A 19,652-nucleotide genomic window follows, 5' to 3' on the forward strand; every position below is an offset into this window, starting at 1 on the left:
CTCTGGATACCTGGTACCCTGAGCTGGTGGAAGGGGATGGGGAACAGGATGTGGCCCTCACTATCCACGAGGAAATGGTTGGCGACCTGCTACAGCACTTGGATGTACGCAAGTCGATGGGGCCGGATGGGATCCACCCGAGGGTACTGAGCGAACTGGCGGAGGAGCTGGCCAAGCTGCTTTCCATCATTTATTGGCAGTCCTGGCTATCAGGGGAGGTCCCAGTCGACTGGCGGCTAGCAAATGTGACGCCCATCTACAAGAAGGGCCGGAGGGTAGACCCGGGGAACTACAGGCCTGTTAGCTTGACCTCAGTGCCAGGGAAGCTCATGGAGCAGATTATCTTGAATGTCATCACGCGGCACTTGCAGGGCAACCAGGCGATCAGGCCCAGTCAGCATGGGTTTATGAAAGGTAGGTCCTGCTTGACGAACCTGATCTCCTTCTATGACCAAGTGACGCGCTTGGTGGATGAGGGGAAGGCTGTGGATGTGGTCTACCTTGACTTCAGTAAGGCTTTTGACACCGTTTCCCACAACATTCTCCTCAAGAAACTGGCTGCTCGTGGCTTGGACTGGCGTACGCTTTGCTGGGTTAAAAACTGGCTGGATGGCCGGGCCCAAAGAGTTGTGGTAAATGGAGCCAAATCCAGTTGGAGGCCGGTTACTAGTGGAGTCCCCCAGGGCTCAGTGCTGGGGCCGGTCCTCTTTAATAACTTTATCGATGACCTGGATGAGGGGATCGAGTGCACCCTCAGTAAGTTTGCAGATGACACCAAGTTAGGTGCGTGTGTCGATCTGCTCGAGGGAAGGAAGGCTCTGCAGGAGGATCTGGATAGGCTGGACCGATGGGCTGAGGTCAACTGCATGAAGTTCAACAAGGCCAAGAGCCGGGTCCTGCACCTGGGGCGTAACAACCCCAAGCAGCGCTACAGGCTGGGAGAAGAGTGGTTGGAAAGCTGCCTGGCAGAGAAGGACCTGGGAGTACTGGTTGATAGGCAGCTGAATACGAGCCAGCATGTGCTCAGGTGGCCAAGAAGGCCAACAGCATCCTGGCTTGCATAAGAAGCAGTGTGGCCAGCAGGTCTAGGGAGGTGATTGTCCCCCTGTACTCGGCTCTGGTGAGGCCGCACCTCGAGTACTGTGTTCAGTTTTGGGCCCCTCGCTACAAGAAGGACATGGAGGTGCTCGAGAGAGTCCAGAGAAGGGCAACGAAGCTGGTGAGGGGTCTGGAGAACAAGTCTTACGAGGAGCGGCTGAGGGAGCTGGGGTTGTTTAGCCTGGAGAAGAGGAGGCTCAGGGGAGACCTCGTCGCTCTCTATAGGTACCTTAAAGGAGGCTGTAGAGAGGTGGGCGTTGGTCTATTCTCCCACGTGCCTGGTGACAGGACGAGGGGGAATGGGCTAAAGTTGCGCCAGGGGAGGTTTAGGTTGGATGTTAGGAAGAATTTCTTTACTGAAAGGGTTGTTAGGCACTGGAATGGACTGCCCAGATGGTGGTTGAGTCACCATCCCTGGAGGTCTCTAAAAGACGTTTAGATGTAGCCCTTAGTGCTATGGTTTAGTGTAGGACTTGTTAGTGTTAGGGCTGAGGTTGGACTAGATGATCTTGGAGGTCTCTTCCAACCTAGACGATTCTGTGATTCTGTGACCTTACCAGGGATATAGCTGAAGCTGACTGGTCTGTAGTTACCCAGCTGCTCCTTCTCACCCTTTTTGATGACTGGAGTGACCTTTGCTTTCCTCCAGTCCTCATGCTGCCAGGGCTTGGGCGAGGCCAGGCGCAGTGTCCGGGCCACCCCGCCACCACATGTACAAAGGCAGCCCCTAGGGAGTGCGGCAACCAAGGAGGGCAAACAGGCCATGACATGTCAGCCTGGGAGTGTCGCAGCACCAGCAGACAACAAGAGAGGGCGGCAGGTGGGCCGCTTGTTTCTGCTCTGGGGCAACAAGCAGCAGCCTTCTGCTGGAAGCCAAATGGCGTCCAGCCACTGCACCTGCCAGGCCGAGCTGACATGCAGACAGAGGGGCCAGAGCTCCCTTCCCAGGCAGACACCTCCACTCAGACGGACCTCCCAAGGACCAAAGGAGCTGCCCAGACCCTCAGTTGCAGGGAACTCCAGAATGTGGCAGGCCCTCTAGGGCCTGAAGGCCGAGGTGGCAGAGGATGCCTTAGATACAGTGACCTTAAGGTGGTGGATTTGAGTTCCATGAAAGGAGGCGTCAAGGCAAGGGTTGGAAGGGGCTCACAAGGATCATCAAGTCCAACTCCTGGCACCACACTGGTCTACCCAAAAATTCAAACCATATGACTAAAAGCATAGTCCAAAGGCTTCTTAAACTCCAACAGGCTTGGTGCTGTGACTATATCCCTGGGGAGCCTGCTCCAGTGCATGACAACCCTTTTGGTGAAGAACCTTTTCCAGACATGCAGCCTGAACCTCCCCTGTCACAGCTTGACACCATTCCCTCAAGTCCTATCGCTGGTCACTAAAGAGAAGAGATCGGAGCCTGCCCCTCCACTCCCCCTGGTGAGGAGGTTGTAGACTGCGATGAGGGCTCCCCTCAGCCTCCTCTTTTACAGACTGAACAGGCCAAGTGACCTCAGCCACTCCTCTTATGTCTTCCCCTCTAGGCCCTTCACCCTCTTCATAGCCCTCCTCTGGACACTCTCCAATAGTTTCACATCCTTTTTGTACTGTGGTGCCCAGAACTGCACACAGTACTCGAGGTGAGGCCGCACCAGCGCAGAGTAGAGCGGGACAATCACTTCCCTCGACCGACTAGCGATGCCGTGCTTGATGCACCCCAGGATGCGGTTGGCCCTCCTGGCTGCCAGGGCACACTGCTGGCTCATATTCAACTTGCTGTCAACCAAAACCCCCAGATCCCTGTCTGCAGGGCTGCTCTCCAGTATCTCGTTGCCCAGGCTGTACGTACGGCCAGGGTTGCCACTTCCCAGATGCAGGACCCGGCACTTGCTTTTGTTAAACTTCATGTGGTTGGTGATTGCCCGGCTCTTCAGTCTGCCCAGATCTCTGCAAGGCCTTTCCACCCTCAACAGAGTCAACAACTCACAGTTTAGTATCATCAGCAAATTTACTCAAAACACCTTCTAGTCCTACATCCAAATAGTTTATGAAATGGAGCCCAGGGGGACCCCACTGGTGACTTGCCACCAGCCTGATGTAGCCCCACTTACCATAACCCTTTGAGCCCTGCCCGCCAGCCAATTGCTCACCCATCATATGATGTTTCTGTCTAGCTGTATGCTGGACATTTTGGCCAGTAGGAGACTATGGGAAACTGTGTCAAAAGCTTTACTGAAATCCAAAAAGATCACATCAGCTGGCTTCCCTTGAGCGACTAGATGGGTGATCTTATCATAAAAGGAAATCAGATTTGTTAAACAGGACCTACCGCTCGTCAACCCATGCTGTCTGGGACCAATGACTGCATTGTCCCCCAGGTGTGCTTCAATAGCTTCCAGGATAATCTTCTCCATAATTTTACCAGGCTCTGACATGAGACTGACAGGCCTGCAGTTACCAGGCTCTTCTTTCTTGCCCTTCTTGAAAATTGGCACAACATCTGCCAGCCTCTTTGATGACGTCAGCCAGCTCTCTGAGCACCTGGGATGAATCCCATCCGGACCCACGGACTTGTGTGGATCTAGGTGGAGCAGCAAATCCTGCACACACCCAGGGCCTCGAGGACCTGGATGTGGTGACTGCTGGCAGCACCACACTACCTCTCGTCTGTCCCCAGCGCTCCCCAGCTTGGGGTTCGGAACAGCCGCGGATGGGCTGTGTCAGGAAAGCCACAGTGTTTCTCCCCACCTCCTGCCCCCGGTAGCCCTGGCTGTGACAGCACAGCCATGACCTCACACCGTGCAAGACAAGGCCTCTGTGAGGTCACGGCTGGCTGCTACTAAAAGCTCCACTGGCCAACGCCTGGCACTGTGGGCCGTGACTGCCCGGCTGAAAGGAGCTCGCGGTGTCCTGGCAGCTGTGTGCCCGTGGCAGGCACGCTCCTCCTGCTGATCAGCGTTGGCCTTCTTGCTGACTGCCCTTGCCCTGGGCAGAGTGTGCTTCTGTAGCTGAAGAGGAAGAACTTCACAAGCAGAAGGCTTCACCATGGAGACAAGGTCACAGGGGCGTTTGAGAGCCCTGCAGCAAAGAACCCCTGAGGAACACTCAGGGGAGGAAGCAGGGCCCAGCCAGCTCCCCAGGAATGGGTACGAGGGGGTTGCTGTGTCGTGGGGACATCAGCTGGGGGGTAGCACAGACAGAGCCTCATGTGGGGCTGCGGGGACACAGCGCAGAAGTCCACGAGTGCTGTGGGCAGAGCAAGGGCTCTGGGCCTTGGGAACCCCACTGTAAGTGGCAAAGAGGCTCACATATGTTCTCGGAGTAGTGTCATCTCCTTTTCTGAGGGTGCTCGTGGAGCACTTTCTCTTGGCCAGTTCTGCCAGTGGTGCTGACGGGGGCTGACAGAAAGCCTGCTGCTTTGGGGGACTGCTTTGGCAGCTCTCTGTCACCGGCTGACCCCCAAGACTGTGGCTTCTCAGCTCGTAAGAGAAAATTCCCCAAACCTTGAGCACTGGCAACACCAGGACTCGCTGTTTTTCAGGCAAAGCAACACCCTGCAGAAGAAGAGGCTCTTCACGATCCTCTTGACAGTTGTGGCTGCTTTCAGTGAGTACTTCTGCACTGCCAGCGGTAGCACAGAGGCACAGGATGCATGTCCCAGCGTGAGGCAGAGGCGCTGGAGGTCCACGGGGCCCTTCCAGCCTCACACGTGCATGGTTCAGGGAGCTCCCCAGATACTAGCTACATGCAGATCCCACCTGGCCTCACAGCTGATACAGACATACACCAGCCTGTGGAGGGGAGGCTGTATGGCCTTCCCACCTCGCTGGCATGATCAGAGTGTGTGTGAGAGAGAGGCACACAGACAGACAGACAGACAGACAGGGGGAGAGGAAAGTTTTTCAGCTGTGAAGGGGGTAGGTTGGAGGAGGTCCTTGTGTCTCCTGGAAACTAGCGCCAGGCTGGGGGCCATGCCGGGAAACCGCCCAGCTCCTGCACTGCTCTGCCATGGCTGCTTCAGCAGAGCCTTGCTCAGAGGTGTGCTGGGGGAAGCAGAGACAGCAGGAGGCAGGGCCAGACGTGGGCGTTGCCTGGGAATTAGAACACGTCTAAATCAGGGCTTCGCCGTGGGGGTGCGGAGGAGGAGGGATGTGGAGGGCTCTCTCCCTGCAAACAGGAGAGGAAAAATGGGGAGCAGGTGTGGGGTGCTGAGCACGCAGACCAGGGCCACGCAGAACCTGGGGAGAGGGTTCCTGCTTGGAGCCCCATCCTCTCTCTGCACCACCTCGTCGTGTCCTTGGGCAGCTTCTCACCCCACTGCTGTGGGAGGAAAGGGCATGGCTGCGGAGATCATCAGAAACCCTAGTGAAATAACTCTCTCGGTGATGTGTTTGCAGTTGTTGGCTTCTCTGGGGCTTGTGTGGCAAGAATGGGGCAGGAACGGCAGGAGCAAAAGGTCAGTAACTGCTGCTGATGAGAAGAAAATCCCAGAGCGGAGCTCTGCTGGTGGCAGCTGGGCAAACTGCTGCATCCTCCATTTCCAAGCAGTGAGCCAGAGAAGCAGCAGCTTCTGCCATGCCGTGCTAGAGCTGCTGGCTCTGGAAAGCCGCAGCGGCTCTGGTGCTCCAATGGAGATCCTTTCTCTTTCAGGTGCTGCCGGAGCAGTGTTTGCCCGAAGTAGTGGCCACAAGGTAAGAGGCCTCTCCTCACCTGCACCTCATATGGTAGGGCTGTGGCAGCCAGCCTCGTGGCAACACCCACTCGCACCCAGGGCTTGGGCCCCTCCCTCCCTCTCTTTTGCTAACAGTGGCGGTGAAGGGAAGGAAGCACTGGAAAGCTGGCAAAAGAAGAGAGGGCTTGAGCACCTGTGTCCGCTCATCCCTGAGCTTGGAGGCTCTTGGTGGCTCCCTGACAAGGTCTGCTTTGCCCATATCTGCAGGAACAGGCTTGCTGGGCTGCAGGATCAGAATGCGAAGATGCTCCAGGAGTACCGTGAGGTGGTGGCTCTGCTGACTGACAAGATCAGCACCCTGAAAAAGGTGATCCTACACTTTGGGGAAGAGGGTTTGGATGAGCAGAGCCCTTGACAAAGCCTTTCCTGGGTTTGCTGGTGGGGTTTTCCAGCTTACCCCGGCCACCCATCTCTTGCCACGGGCCAGTTGTTTGCCCTAAAGCCCCTTCTCCTGGCCAGGCTGGACCAGGCAATGTCAGCCAGGTCAGGGAGGACTGCCAGAGAACGCACTGTGGGGCCTGGACACACACACACACTATGGCTGTGGACACCAGTGTTCTTGCCAAGTTCTCTCTGGTCAGAAGACTTTGAGCCTTGCAGCACATGGGACAAATCTTGTTTGGGTTTTCTGACATGGACGTCTTCCTTTGCGTGGTGCTGACGTGGTTGTTTCCTTTGTTCCCTTCTGTCTTTCCCAGGAACTTCAGGACACGAGAGACACAGTGTCTATTAACTGTTTTAAAAAGTCCCAACAGATGCTTGACTGGGCTCTGAAAAGCACAGGTATGGACACAGGCAGGCAGGTCTCATGTCGCTAGGCTCCTGCTTGGCCCTCCCAAAAGGAAGCTACAGGCACTGCAGGCTCGGACCTCTGATATGGAGGGGATGAGACAAAATCACGGGGCCCAACAGCCTGACTGTGGCCACGCAGCTCCCTTGGCTCAGCCCTATAATGCCCTGGGGCTCCTTGCTGCTGCTCCTGCCATGCCCCAGCTGGCCCGTCACTCTCTCCTCTGCATGAAGCTGTCGTGGGGACCGAAAATCAGTGGCCGGGTCGTCCTTTGCCGTTGCCAATCGGTGGCACCTGGGCTGGAGTCTGCTGGCCTACATGTGGGGGCTTGCTGTCTGCCTGCGCCCACAGCCCTTGGCTTTAGGCAGCTCTGAGAGAGATGCCGTCACAGGACACAAGCATCCCCTCCTTTCCTGGGGCACCTCCCAGGTAACAGTGCTGTCAGGCAGCCTTAGAAATAGCTTACAGCCAGCACAGCAGTCTTGTGTGACTGGGCCTCCAGCAGTCAGCTGCTCTCTTCTCCCTTCAGGGGCCACCATCGACCTGGAAAGATCTTCAGAGACATACGCATGGGACGGCATGCGGTTGTGCCGGCTGTTCTGGCTGCTTTGTACCCCAAACACTCCAGACACTATTCTGCAGGTATGGTAGTAGAAACCAACAGTGCCGGTTTGCTCCCCCTTGTAAAGCTGGGGGCAAGCTGTGGGGCACCTCCCCTCAGGAGAGAGAGGAGAGAGACCCCCACAGGCACAGGCACTGCCTGCGTGGTGGCGCGGGCCCCATCACAGCCCAGCCATTCACTGCTGTTGCTCTCTGCTTTCAGCCGGATGTTTCCCTGGGCAACTGCTGGGCTTTCCAAGGGTCTCGGGGCCAGGTGGTCATTAGGTTGCCTGCAAAAATCCGAGCAGCCATGGTCACCATCATCCACACCTCAGAGATGGACTCAGAGCTTGGGAAATTCAGCAGTGCCCCCCGAGATTTCACCATCTCTGTAAGTCTCTGCTGGGCACTAGGGGCTGGGATGCACTCGGGGGAAGCTGTTACGGGGATGAGCCTGACCTGCTGCCCTGTGCTTTACCCCCACAGGGAGTGGATGAGGAAAAAGAAACTGAAACTCTGCTCGGGACGTTCACCTATGCCGTGCAGAAGGAGCCTGTGCAGACCTTCCCTCTGCAGGTACAGTCAGAGGGGGTGGACAGGAGGCCACTCCAGAAACGCTGTGTTGGCAGCAAGTCAGTGGCAGGAGTGTGGAGGGTCCCTCCCAGGGCAGGGGCCCCAGCCCATGCAAGAGAGACAGGGTGGGCAGGGAGGGTGGGCATTGGGCGGCAGGGCAGCAGAAACTGAGCGAGGGCCGGGCTGTCCCTGTTGCTGTGTGTGCCCGGAGAGCCCAGGCTGCACATGCTGGGCAGGTGCTGGTAGCAAAGAGGGCAGCCAGCACCTTGCCCTGGCCTCAGGACTTTCTCCAGGGTCCTTGCCCATTTCCCCCAGGATCAGAGAGCTTCAGGCTTCCACCACTGCCCGCCGCACTCTCAGAGGCTGGCTGTTGGCTCTGCCTGGGCACAGCGAGCCTTGGCGGCCTGGGTGGGAGAGGAGAAGCAGCAAGAAGCTGCCTCCTTGGCCGGAGCAGGAGCTGGTCCTGGAGCAAGGGCCTGGCTGGCCGAAGAAGGGGTTTGGAGGCAGCTCTGGATCCTTCCACCTCAAGGGTGACACATCTTTTTGTCCTTTTTCTTTGCAGGAGATCCCCAGAGCCTTTCAGTTTATCAAAATTGTCATACATAGCAACTGGGGAAATCCAGAATACACCTGCATTTACTGGGTGCGGGTGCATGGGAGAGGAACGGCTACCAGTCATTGGCCAGAAGACATGTCTTCTGCCGATAAGAATAAAAAATAATAACAAAAAACGAGACGAGGGATGTGGTTTGTCAGTCTGGTGCAAAGTGATGTTTTTACACTGGCCCTCTCCAAGCTGCCAGTTCTTCCCTTTTGCAGGCTGAGGCCTTCCTCGGGCTTGCCCAGGGCACACGATGGGCAGCGCCTTGTGGGAACACCACTGGGGACTGTCCACCAACCTGATGTTACCCTCTTTACAGCCACTCTTTGAGCCTGACCCTTCAGCCAGTTATTGTTCACCCCTTGTATTGTGTTCTTCTCCAGCTGCAAAGCTGGGCATTTTGTCCTGAAGGATATTGTGAGAGACGCTATTAAAAGCTATGCCAAAATCCAGAAAGGAAAAAAAGAAACAAAAAAACCCAAACACCTCCACTGCTTAAACTTCATCCACCTGGGTGCATAACCTGGTCAGAAAAGGATATTAAGCTCATAAGGCATGACTTTCCCTTCACGAACTCATGTTGGTTTGGACCAATGACTGCATTGCCTTTCAAGTGTTTTGCAGTAACTCCCAGAATAATCTTCTCCTTAGTCTTACAACGCACCGAAGAGAGACTGAGAGGCCTGCAACTACCGCGCTCTTCCTTCTTGGCCTTCTTGAAAACTGGAGTAACGTTTGCTACTCTCCAGCCAACTGGGGCCTCCCCAGATTCCCAAGACCGTAGAGAAATATCCTGGGAGAGGTCTCGCCGTAACACTGGCTGGTTCTGTATTACTCTGCCAGATACTGATAAGCTGGGTCCACCTGTTTCTTTCAATATCATTCCCTACAGCGAGAGGGATAGAGAGGAATACTCCCTGTGTTCCTCATCCATCTCTTTACCAATCAGCCTAAGGCCCTGAAGTCTGAGTTAATCGTCCTTGGACTTCTTGTCATGACTTTGTTGCTACCCACGTGTACAAGCAAGAGCGGATAATAATCCGAGGGCCGTGCCAGGCTAGGGAGTTTCCGGGTAACATCCTTTACCCGAGTCGCAGGGAGGCAGCAAGCTTCCCTGAAGGCTGGGTCAGGTCGGCAGATCAGGCCCTTTCCATGGGTTCTCCTCAGAAGGGAGTCTGACAACAACCTGCTGCTGCTTCCTCATGAAGGTGGGGATAGTGCAGGCAAGGGACACAGGGAGGAGCTTCTGCTGCTGCCCCGAGCAGAGGCTTGTTTCCGTTCACCACTATCCCTCATGTCAATGCCTTCTGGTCTGTGGAGAGGGGGCACAGGATCAGCGTTGTCTCATGTGACAGTCGCTTCAAGGTCACAAGGGCTTTTGAGAGCCCCATGAGAGACGGGAGCTCCCCAGGACCAATCAGGGGAGGAAGCAGGGCCCAGCCAGCTCCCCGGGAATGGGTACGAGAGGGTTGCTGTGTCATGGGGTCACCAGCTGGGGGGTAGCACAGACACTTCCCCTTGGTGAAGCCATGTTGACTGCCCCTAACGACCCTTTTATCCTTGATATGACTAGAGACAGAGCCAAGGATAAGTTGTTCCATCACCTTACCAGGGATGGAGGTGAAGCTGACTGGACTGTAGTTACCCAGCTGCTCCTTCTCGCCCTTTTTGATGACTGGAGTGACCTTTGCTTTCCTCCAGTCCTCATGCTGCCAGGGCTTGGGCGAGGCCAGGCGCAGTGTCCGGGCCACCCCGCCACCACATGTACAAAGGCAGCCCCTAGGGAGTGCGGCAACCAAGGAGGGCAAACAGGCCATGACATGTCAGCCTGGGAGTGTCGCAGCACCAGCAGACAACACGAGAGGGCGGCAGGTGGGCCGCTTGTTTCTGCTCTGGGGCAACAAGCAGCAGCCTTCTGCTGGAAGCCAAATGGCGTCCAGCCACTGCAACTGCCAGGCCGAGCTGACATGCAGACAGAGGGGCCAGAGCTCCCCCCCCAGGCAGACACCTCCACTCAGACGGACCTCCCAAGGACCAAAGGAGCTGCCCAGACCCTCAGTTGCAGGGAACTCCAGAATGTGGCAGGCCCTCTAGGGCCTGAAGGCCGAGGTGGCAGAGGATGCCTTAGATACAGTGACCTTAAGGTGGTGGATTTGAGTTCCATGAAAGGAGGCGTCAAGGCAAGGGTTGGAAGGGACTCACAAGGATCATCAAGTCCAACTCCTGGCACCACACTGGTCTACCCAAAAATTCAAACCATATGACTAAAAGCATAGTCCAAAGGCTTCTTAAACTCCAACAGGCTTGGTGCCGTGACTATATCCCTGGGGAGCCTGCTCCAGTGCATGACAACCCTTTTGGTGAAGAACCTTTTCCAGACATGCAGCCTGAACCTCCCCTGTCACAGCTTGACACCATTCCCTCAGGTCCTATCGCTGGTCAGTAAAGAGAAGAGATCGGCGCCTGCCCCTCCACTCTCCCTGGTGAGGACTGCGATGAGGGCTCCCCTCAGCCTCCTCTGTTACAGACTGAACAGGCCAAGTGACCTCAGCCACTCCTCTTATGTCTTCCCCTCTAGGCCCTTCACCCAATTCATAGCCCTCCTCTGGACACTCTCCAATAGTTTCACATCCTTTTTGTACTGTGGTGCCCAGAACTGCACACAGTACTCAAGGTGAGGCCGCACCAGCGCAGAGTAGAGCGGGACAATCACTTCCCTCGACCGACTAGCAATGCTGTGCTTGACGTACCCCAGGATACGGTTGGCCCTCCTGGCTGCCAGGGCACACTGCTGGCTCATATTCAACTTGCTGTCAACCAAAACCCCCAGATCCCTGTCTGCAGGGCTGCTCTCCAGTATCTCGTTGCCCAGGCTGTACGTACGGCCAGAGTTGCCACTTCCCATGTGCAGGACCCGGCACTTGCTCTTGTTAAACTTCATGTGGTTGGTGATTGCCCGGCTCTTCAGTCTGCCCAGATCTCTGCAAGGCCTTTCCACCCTCAACAGAGTCAACAACTCACAGTTTAGTATCATCAGCAAATTTACTCAAAACACCTTCTAGTCCTACATCCAAATAGTTTATGAAATGGAGCCCAGGGGGACCCCACTGGTGACTTGCCACCAGCCTGATGTAGCCCCACTTACCATAACCCTTTGAGCCCTGCCCGCCAGCCAATTGCTCACCCATCATATGATGTTTCTGTCTAGCTGTATGCTGGACATTTTGGCCAGTAGGAGACTATGGGAAACTGTGTCAAAAGCTTTACTGAAATCCAAAAAGATCACATCAGCTGGCTTCCCTTGAGCGACTAGATGGGTGATCTTATCATAAAAGGAAATCAGATTTGTTAAACAGGACCTACCGCTCGTCAACCCATGCTGTCTGGGACCAATGACTGCATTGTCCCCCAGGTGTGCTTCAATAGCTTCCAGGATAATCTTCTCCATAATTTTACCAGGCTCTGACATGAGACTGACAGGCCTGCAGTTACCAGGCTCTTCTTTCTTGCCCTTCTTGAAAATTGGCACAACATCTGCCAGCCTCTTTGATGACGTCGGCCAGCTCTCTGAGCACCTGGGATGAATCCCATCCGGACCCACGGACTTGTGTGGATCTAGGTGGAGCAGCAAATCCTGCACACACCCAGGGCCTCGAGGACCTGGATGTGGTGACTGCTGGCAGCACCACACTACCTCTCGTCTGTCCCCAGCGCTCCCCAGCTTGGGGTTCGGAACAGCCGCGGATGGGCTGTGTCAGGAAAGCCACAGTGTTTCTCCCCACCTCCTGCCCCCGGTAGCCCTGGCTGTGACAGCACAGCCATGACCTCACACCGTGCAAGACAAGGCCTCTGTGAGGTCACGGCTGGCTGCTGCTAAAAGCTCCACTGGCCAACGCCTGGCACTGTGGGCCGTGACTGCCCGGCTGAAAGGAGCTCGCGGTGTCCTGGCAGCTGTGTGCCCGTGGCAGGCACGCTCCTCCTGCTGATCAGCGTTGGCCTTCTTGCTGACTGCCCTTGCCCTGGGCAGAGTGTGCTTCTGTAGCTGAAGAGGAAGAACTTCACAAGCAGAAGGCTTCACCATGGAGACAAGGTCACAGGGGCGTTTGAGAGCCCTGCAGCAAAGAACCCCTGAGGAACACTCAGGGGAGGAAGCAGGGCCCAGCCAGCTCCCCAGGAATGGGTACGAGGGGGTTGCTGTGTCGTGGGGACATCAGCTGGGGGGTAGCACAGACAGAGCCTCATGTGGGGCTGCGGGGACACAGCGCAGAAGTCCACGAGTGCTGTGGGCAGAGCAAGGGCTCTGGGCCTTGGGAACCCCACTGTAAGTGGCAAAGAGGCTCACATATGTTCTCGGAGTAGTGTCATCTCCTTTTCTGAGGGTGCTCGTGGAGCACTTTCTCTTGGCCAGTTCTGCCAGTGGTGCTGACGGGGGCTGACAGAAAGCCTGCTGCTTTGGGGGACTGCTTTGGCAGCTCTCTGTCACCGGCTGACCCCCAAGACTGTGGCTTCTCAGCTCGTAAGAGAAAATTCCCCAAACCTTGAGCACTGGCAACACCAGGACTCGCTGTTTTTCAGGCAAAGCAACACCCTGCAGAAGAAGAGGCTCTTCACGATCCTCTTGACAGTTGTGGCTGCTTTCAGTGAGTACTTCTGCACTGCCAGCGGTAGCACAGAGGCACAGGATGCGTGTCCCAGCGTGAGGCAGAGGCGCTGGAGGTCCACGGGGCCCTTCCAGCCTCACACGTGCATGGTTCAGGGAGCTCCCCAGATACTAGCTACATGCAGATCCCACCTGGCCTCACAGCTGATACAGACATACACCAGCCTGTGGAGGGGAGGCTGTATGGCCTTCCCACCTCGCTGGCATGATCAGAGTGTGTGTGAGAGAGAGGCACACAGACAGACAGACAGACAGACAGGGGGAGAGGAAAGTTTTTCAGCTGTGAAGGGGGTAGGTTGGAGGAGGTCCTTGTGTCTCCTGGAAACTAGCGCCAGGCTGGGGGCCATGCCGGGAAACCGCCCAGCTCCTGCACTGCTCTGCCATGGCTGCTTCAGCAGAGCCTTGCTCAGAGGTGTGCTGGGGGAAGCAGAGACAGCAGGAGGCAGGGCCAGATGTGGGCGTTGCCTGGGAATTAGAACACGTCTAAATCAGGGCTTCGCCGTGGGGGTGCGGAGGAGGAGGGATGTGGAGGGCTCTCTCCCTGCAAACAGGACAGGAAAAATGGGGAGCAGGTGTGGGGTGCTGAGCACGCAGACCAGGGCCACGCAGAACCTGGGGAGAGGGTTCCTGCTTGGAGCCCCATCCTCTCTCTGCACCACCTCGTCGTGTCCTTGGGCAGCTTCTCACCCCACTGCTGTGGGAGGAAAGGGCATGGCTGCGGAGATCATCAGAAACCCTAGTGAAATAACTCTCTCGGTGATGTGTTTGCAGTTGTTGGCTTCTCTGGGGCTTGTGTGGCAAGAATGGGGCAGGAACGGCAGGAGCAAAAGGTCAGTAACTGCTGCTGATGAGAAGAAAATCCCAGAGCGGAGCTCTGCTGGTGGCAGCTGGGCAAACTGCTGCATCCTCCATTTCCAAGCAGTGAGCCAGAGAAGCAGCAGCTTCTGCCATGCCGTGCTAGAGCTGCTGGCTCTGGAAAGCCGCAGCGGCTCTGGTGCTCCAATGGAGATCCTTTCTCTTTCAGGTGCTGCCGGAGCAGTGTTTGCCCGAAGTAGTGGCCACAAGGTAAGAGGCCTCTCCTCACCTGCACCTCATATGGTAGGGCTGTGGCAGCCAGCCTCGTGGCAACACCCACTCGCACCCAGGGCTTGGGCCCCTCCCTCCCTCTCTTTTGCTAACAGTGGCGGTGAAGGGAAGGAAGCACTGGAAAGCTGGCAAAAGAAGAGAGGGCTTGAGCACCTGTGTCCGCTCATCCCTGAGCTTGGAGGCTCTTGGTGGCTCCCTGACAAGGTCTGCTTTGCCCATATCTGCAGGAACAGGCTTGCTGGGCTGCAGGATCAGAATGCGAAGATGCTCCAGGAGTACCGTGAGGTGGTGGCTCTGCTGACTGACAAGATCAGCACCCTGAAAAAGGTGATCCTACACTTTGGGGAAGAGGGTTTGGATGAGCAGAGCCCTTGACAAAGCCTTTCCTGGGTTTGCTGGTGGGGTTTTCCAGCTTACCCCGGCCACCCATCTCTTGCCACGGGCCAGTTGTTTGCCCTAAAGCCCCTTCTCCTGGCCAGGCTGGACCAGGCAATGTCAGCCAGGTCAGGGAGGACTGCCAGAGAACGCACTGTGGGGCCTGGACACACACACACACTATGGCTGTGGACACCAGTGTTCTTGCCAAGTTCTCTCTGGTCAGAAGACTTTGAGCCTTGCAGCACATGGGACAAATCTTGTTTGGGTTTTCTGACATGGACGTCTTCCTTTGCGTGGTGCTGACGTGGTTGTTTCCTTTGTTCCCTTCTGTCTTTCCCAGGAACTTCAGGACACGAGAGACACAGTGTCTATTAACTGTTTTAAAAAGTCCCAACAGATGCTTGACTGGGCTCTGAAAAGCACAGGTATGGACACAGGCAGGCAGGTCTCATGTCGCTAGGCTCCTGCTTGGCCCTCCCAAAAGGAAGCTACAGGCACTGCAGGCTCGGACCTCTGATATGGAGGGGATGAGACAAAATCACGGGGCCCAACAGCCTGACTGTGGCCACGCAGCTCCCTTGGCTCAGCCCTATAATGCCCTGGGGCTCCTTGCTGCTGCTCCTGCCATGCCCCAGCTGGCCCGTCACTCTCTCCTCTGCATGAAGCTGTCGTGGGGACCGAAAATCAGTGGCCGGGTCGTCCTTTGCCGTTGCCAATCGGTGGCACCTGGGCTGGAGTCTGCTGGCCTACATGTGGGGGCTTGCTGTCTGCCTGCGCCCACAGCCCTTGGCTTTAGGCAGCTCTGAGAGAGATGCCGTCACAGGACACAAGCATCCCCTCCTTTCCTGGGGCACCTCCCAGGTAACAGTGCTGTCAGGCAGCCTTAGAAATAGCTTACAGCCAGCACAGCAGTCTTGTGTGACTGGGCCTCCAGCAGTCAGCTGCTCTCTTCTCCCTTCAGGGGCCACCATCGACCTGGAAAGATCTTCAGAGACATACGCATGGGACGGCATGCGGTTGTGCCGGCTGTTCTGGCTGCTTTGTACCCCAAACACTCCAGACACTATTCTGCAGGTATGGTAGTAGAAACCAACAGTGCCGGTTTGCTCCCCCTTGTAAAGCTGGGGGCAAGCTGTGGGGCACCTCCCCTCAGGAGAGAGAGGAGAGAGACCCCCACAGGCACAGGCACTGCCTGCGTGGTGGCGCGGGCCCCATCACAGCCCAGCCATTCACTGCTGTTGCTCTCTGCTTTCAGCCGGATGTTTCCCTGGGCAACTGCTGGGCTTTCCAAGGGTCTCGGGGCCAGGTGGTCATTAGGTTGCCTGCAAAAATCCGAGCAGCCATGGTCACCATCATCCACACCTCAGAGATGGACTCAGAGCTTGGGAAATTCAGCAGTGCCCCCCGAGATTTCACCATCTCTGTAAGTCTCTGCTGGGCACTAGGGGCTGGGATGCACTCGGGGGAAGCTGTTACGGGGATGAGCCTGACCTGCTGCCCTGTGCTTTACCCCCACAGGGAGTGGATGAGGAAAAAGAAACTGAAACTCTGCTCGGGACGTTCACCTATGCCGTGCAGAAGGAGCCTATGCAGACCTTCCCTCTGCAGGTACAGTCAGAGGGGGTGGACAGGAGGCCACTCCAGAAACGCTGTGTTGGCAGCAAGTCAGTGGCAGGAGTGTGGAGGGTCCCTCCCAGGGCAGGGGCCCCAGCCCATGCAAGAGAGACAGGGTGGGCAGGGAGGGTGGGCATTGGGCGGCAGGGCAGCAGAAACTGAGCGAGGGCCGGGCTGTCCCTGTTGCTGTGTGTGCCCGGAGAGCCCAGGCTGCACATGCTGGGCAGGTGCTGGTAGCAAAGAGGGCAGCCAGCACCTTGCCCTGGCCTCAGGACTTTCTCCAGGGTCCTTGCCCATTTCCCAGAGGATCAGAGAGCTTCAGGCTTCCACCACTGCCCACCGCACTCTCAGAGGCTGGCTGTTGGCTCTGCCTGGGCACAGCGAGCCTTGGCGGCCTGGGTGGGAGAGGAGAAGCAGCAAGAAGCTGCCTCCTTGGCCGGAGCAGGAGCTGGTCCTGGAGCAAGGGCCTGGCTGGCCGAAGAAGGGGTTTGGAGGCAGCTCTGGCTCCTTCCACCTCAAGGGTGACACATCTTTTTGTCCTTTTTCTTTGCAGGAGATCCCCAGAGCCTTTCAGTTTATCAAAATTGTCATACATAGCAACTGGGGAAATCCAGAATACACCTGCATTTACTGGGTGCAGATGCATGGGAGAGGAACGGCTACCAGTCATTGGCCAGAAGACATGTCTTCTGCCAATAAGAATAAAAAATAATAACAAAAAACGAGACGAGGGATGTGGTTTGTCAGTCTGGTGCAAAGTGATGTTTTTACACTGGCCCTCTCCAAGCTGCCAGTTCTTCCCTTTTGCAGGCTGAGGCCTTCCTCGGGCTTGCCCAGGGCACACGATGGGCAGCGCCTTGTGGGAACACCACTGGGGACTGTCCACCAACCTGATGTTACCCTCTTTACAGCCACTCTTTGAGCCTGACCCTTCAGCCAGTTATTGTTCACCCCTTGTATTGTGTTCTTCTCCAGCTGCAAAGCTGGGCATTTTGTCCTGAAGGATATTGTGAGAGACGCTATTAAAAGCTATGCCAAAATCCAGAAAGGAAAAAAAAAAAAAAAGAAACAAAAAAACCCAAACACCTCCACTGCTTAAACTTCATCCACCTGGGTGCATAACCTGGTCAGAAAAGGATATTAAGCTCATAAGGCATGACTTTCCCTTCACGAACTCATGTTGGTTTGGACCAATGACTGCATTGCCTTTCAAGTGTTTTGCAGTAACTCCCAGAATAATCTTCTCCTTAGTCTTACAACGCACCGAAGAGAGACTGAGAGGCCTGCAACTACCGCGCTCTTCCTTCTTGGCCTTCTTGAAAACTGGAGTAACGTTTGCTACTCTCCAGCCAACTGGGGCCTCCCCAGATTCCCAAGACCGTAGAGAAATATCCTGGGAGAGGTCTCGCCGTAACACTGGCTGGTTCTGTATTACTCTGCCAGATACTGATAAGCTGGGTCCACCTGTTTCTTTCAATATCATTCCCTACAGCGAGAGGGATAGAGAGGAATACTCCCTGTGTTCCTCATCCATCTCTTTACCAATCAGCCTAAGGCCCTGAAGTCTGAGTTAATCGTCCTTGGACTTCTTGTCATGACTTTGTTGCTACCCACGTGTACAAGCAAGAGCGGATAATAATCCGAGGGCCGTGCCAGGCTAGGGAGTTTCCGGGTAACATCCTTTACCCGAGTCGCAGGGAGGCAGCAAGCTTCCCTGAAGGCTGGGTCAGGTCGGCAGATCAGGCCCTTTCCATGGGTTCTCCTCAGAAGGGAGTCACCTCTGACAACAACCTGCTGCTGCTTCCTCATGAAGGTGGGGATAGTGCAGGCAAGGGACACAGGGAGGAGCTTCTGCTGCTGCCCCGAGCAGAGGCTTGTTTCCGTTCACCACTATCCCTCATGTCAATGCCTTCTGGTCTGTGGAGAGGGGGCACAGGATCAGCGTTGTCTCATGTGACAGTCGCTTCAAGGTCACAAGGGCTTTTGAGAGCCCCATGAGAGACGGGAGCTCCCCAGGACCAATCAGGGGAGGAAGCAGGGCCCAGCCAGCTCCCCGGGAATGGGTACGAGAGGGTTGCTGTGTCATGGGGTCACCAGCTGGGGGGTAGCACAGACACTTCCCCTTGGTGAAGCCATGTTGACTGCCCCTAACGACCCTTTTATCCTTGATATGACTAGAGACAGAGCCAAGGATAAGTTGTTCCATCACCTTACCAGGGATGGAGGTGAAGCTGACTGGACTGTAGTTACCCAGCTGCTCCTTCTCGCCCTTTTTGATGACTGGAGTGACCTTTGCTTTCCTCCAGTCCTCATGCTGCCAGGGCTTGGGCGAGGCCAGGCGCAGTGTCCGGGCCACCCCGCCACCACATGTACAAAGGCAGCCCCTAGGGAGTGCGGCAACCAAGGAGGGCAAACAGGCCATGACATGTCAGCCTGGGAGTGTCGCAGCACCAGCAGACAACACGAGAGGGCGGCAGGTGGGCCGCTTGTTTCTGCTCTGGGGCAACAAGCAGCAGCCTTCTGCTGGAAGCCAAATGGCGTCCAGCCACTGCAACTGCCAGGCCGAGCTGACATGCAGACAGAGGGGCCAGAGCTCCCCCCCCAGGCAGACACCTCCACTCAGACGGACCTCCCAAGGACCAAAGGAGCTGCCCAGACCCTCAGTTGCAGGGAACTCCAGAATGTGGCAGGCCCTCTAGGGCCTGAAGGCCGAGGTGGCAGAGGATGCCTTAGATACAGTGACCTTAAGGTGGTGGATTTGAGTTCCATGAAAGGAGGCGTCAAGGCAAGGGTTGGAAGGGACTCACAAGGATCATCAAGTCCAACTCCTGGCACCACACTGGTCTACCCAAAAATTCAAACCATATGACTAAAAGCATAGTCCAAAGGCTTCTTAAACTCCAACAGGCTTGGTGCTGTGACTATATCCCTGGGGAGCCTGCTCCAGTGCATGACAACCCTTTTGGTGAAGAACCTTTTCCAGACATGCAGCCTGAACCTCCCCTGTCACAGCTTGACACCATTCCCTCGGGTCCTATCGCTGGTCACTAAAGAGAAGAGATCGGCGCCTGCCCCTCCACTCTCCCTGGTGAGGACTGCGATGAGGGCTCCCCTCAGCCTCCTCTGTTACAGACTGAACAGGCCAAGTCTACCCAGGAGGATGCCTAGGGCGAGGAAGCCGACTCCACGCCTCAAGACTGCCTCCACCAAGAAAGACAGAAGGGTGATCGTAGTAGGCGACTCCCTTCTCAGGGGAATGGAGGGCCCTGTTTGTCGACCTGACCCTACCCGTAGGGAAGTCTGCTGCCTCCCTGGGGCCAGGGTCAGGGATATTGCCAGGAAGCTTCCCAACCTGGTTCGCCCCTCTGACTACTACCCTCTTTTGATAGTCCAGGCTGGCAGTGATGATATTGAAGAGAGAAGCCTGAAGGCTATCAAACGGGACTTTAGGGGACTGGGACGGTTAGTGGCTGGAGCGGGAGTGCAGGTGGTGTTTTCATCTATCCCTGCAGTAGCAGGGAGGGGTACC

The 19,652-nt window shown here is 56.2% G+C and overlaps 2 protein-coding genes and 1 long non-coding RNA gene across 3 annotated transcripts in view; 2 read left to right on the plus strand and 1 right to left on the minus strand.

The window, feature by feature from the left end:
- Nucleotides 1-19,652, minus strand: part of LOC308185491 — a 127,054-nt gene that overhangs the window by 61,194 nt on the left and 46,208 nt on the right. The window lies entirely within an intron of this gene.
- On the plus strand, nt 4,986-8,726 carry LOC308185173 (uncharacterized protein). The gene is made up of 6 exons (XM_080572964.1): nt 4,986-6,128; nt 6,520-6,604; nt 7,141-7,253; nt 7,435-7,602; nt 7,698-7,787; nt 8,347-8,726. Exons 1-6 carry the CDS (start codon nt 5,061-5,063, stop codon nt 8,503-8,505), a joined length of 1,683 nt encoding a protein of 560 aa, XP_080429090.1. The 5' UTR covers nt 4,986-5,060; the 3' UTR covers nt 8,506-8,726.
- On the plus strand, nt 13,760-19,228 carry LOC308185487 (sperm-associated antigen 4 protein-like). Its single transcript, XM_080573674.1, has 4 exons — nt 13,760-15,583; nt 15,765-15,932; nt 16,028-16,117; nt 16,677-19,228. Exons 1-4 carry the CDS (start codon nt 15,260-15,262, stop codon nt 16,833-16,835), a joined length of 741 nt encoding a protein of 246 aa, XP_080429800.1. The 5' UTR covers nt 13,760-15,259; the 3' UTR covers nt 16,836-19,228.

This window comes from Anser brachyrhynchus, assembly GCF_964034855.1.
Source record: "Anser brachyrhynchus genome assembly, chromosome: Z".
NCBI lineage: Eukaryota > Metazoa > Chordata > Aves > Anseriformes > Anatidae > Anser > Anser brachyrhynchus.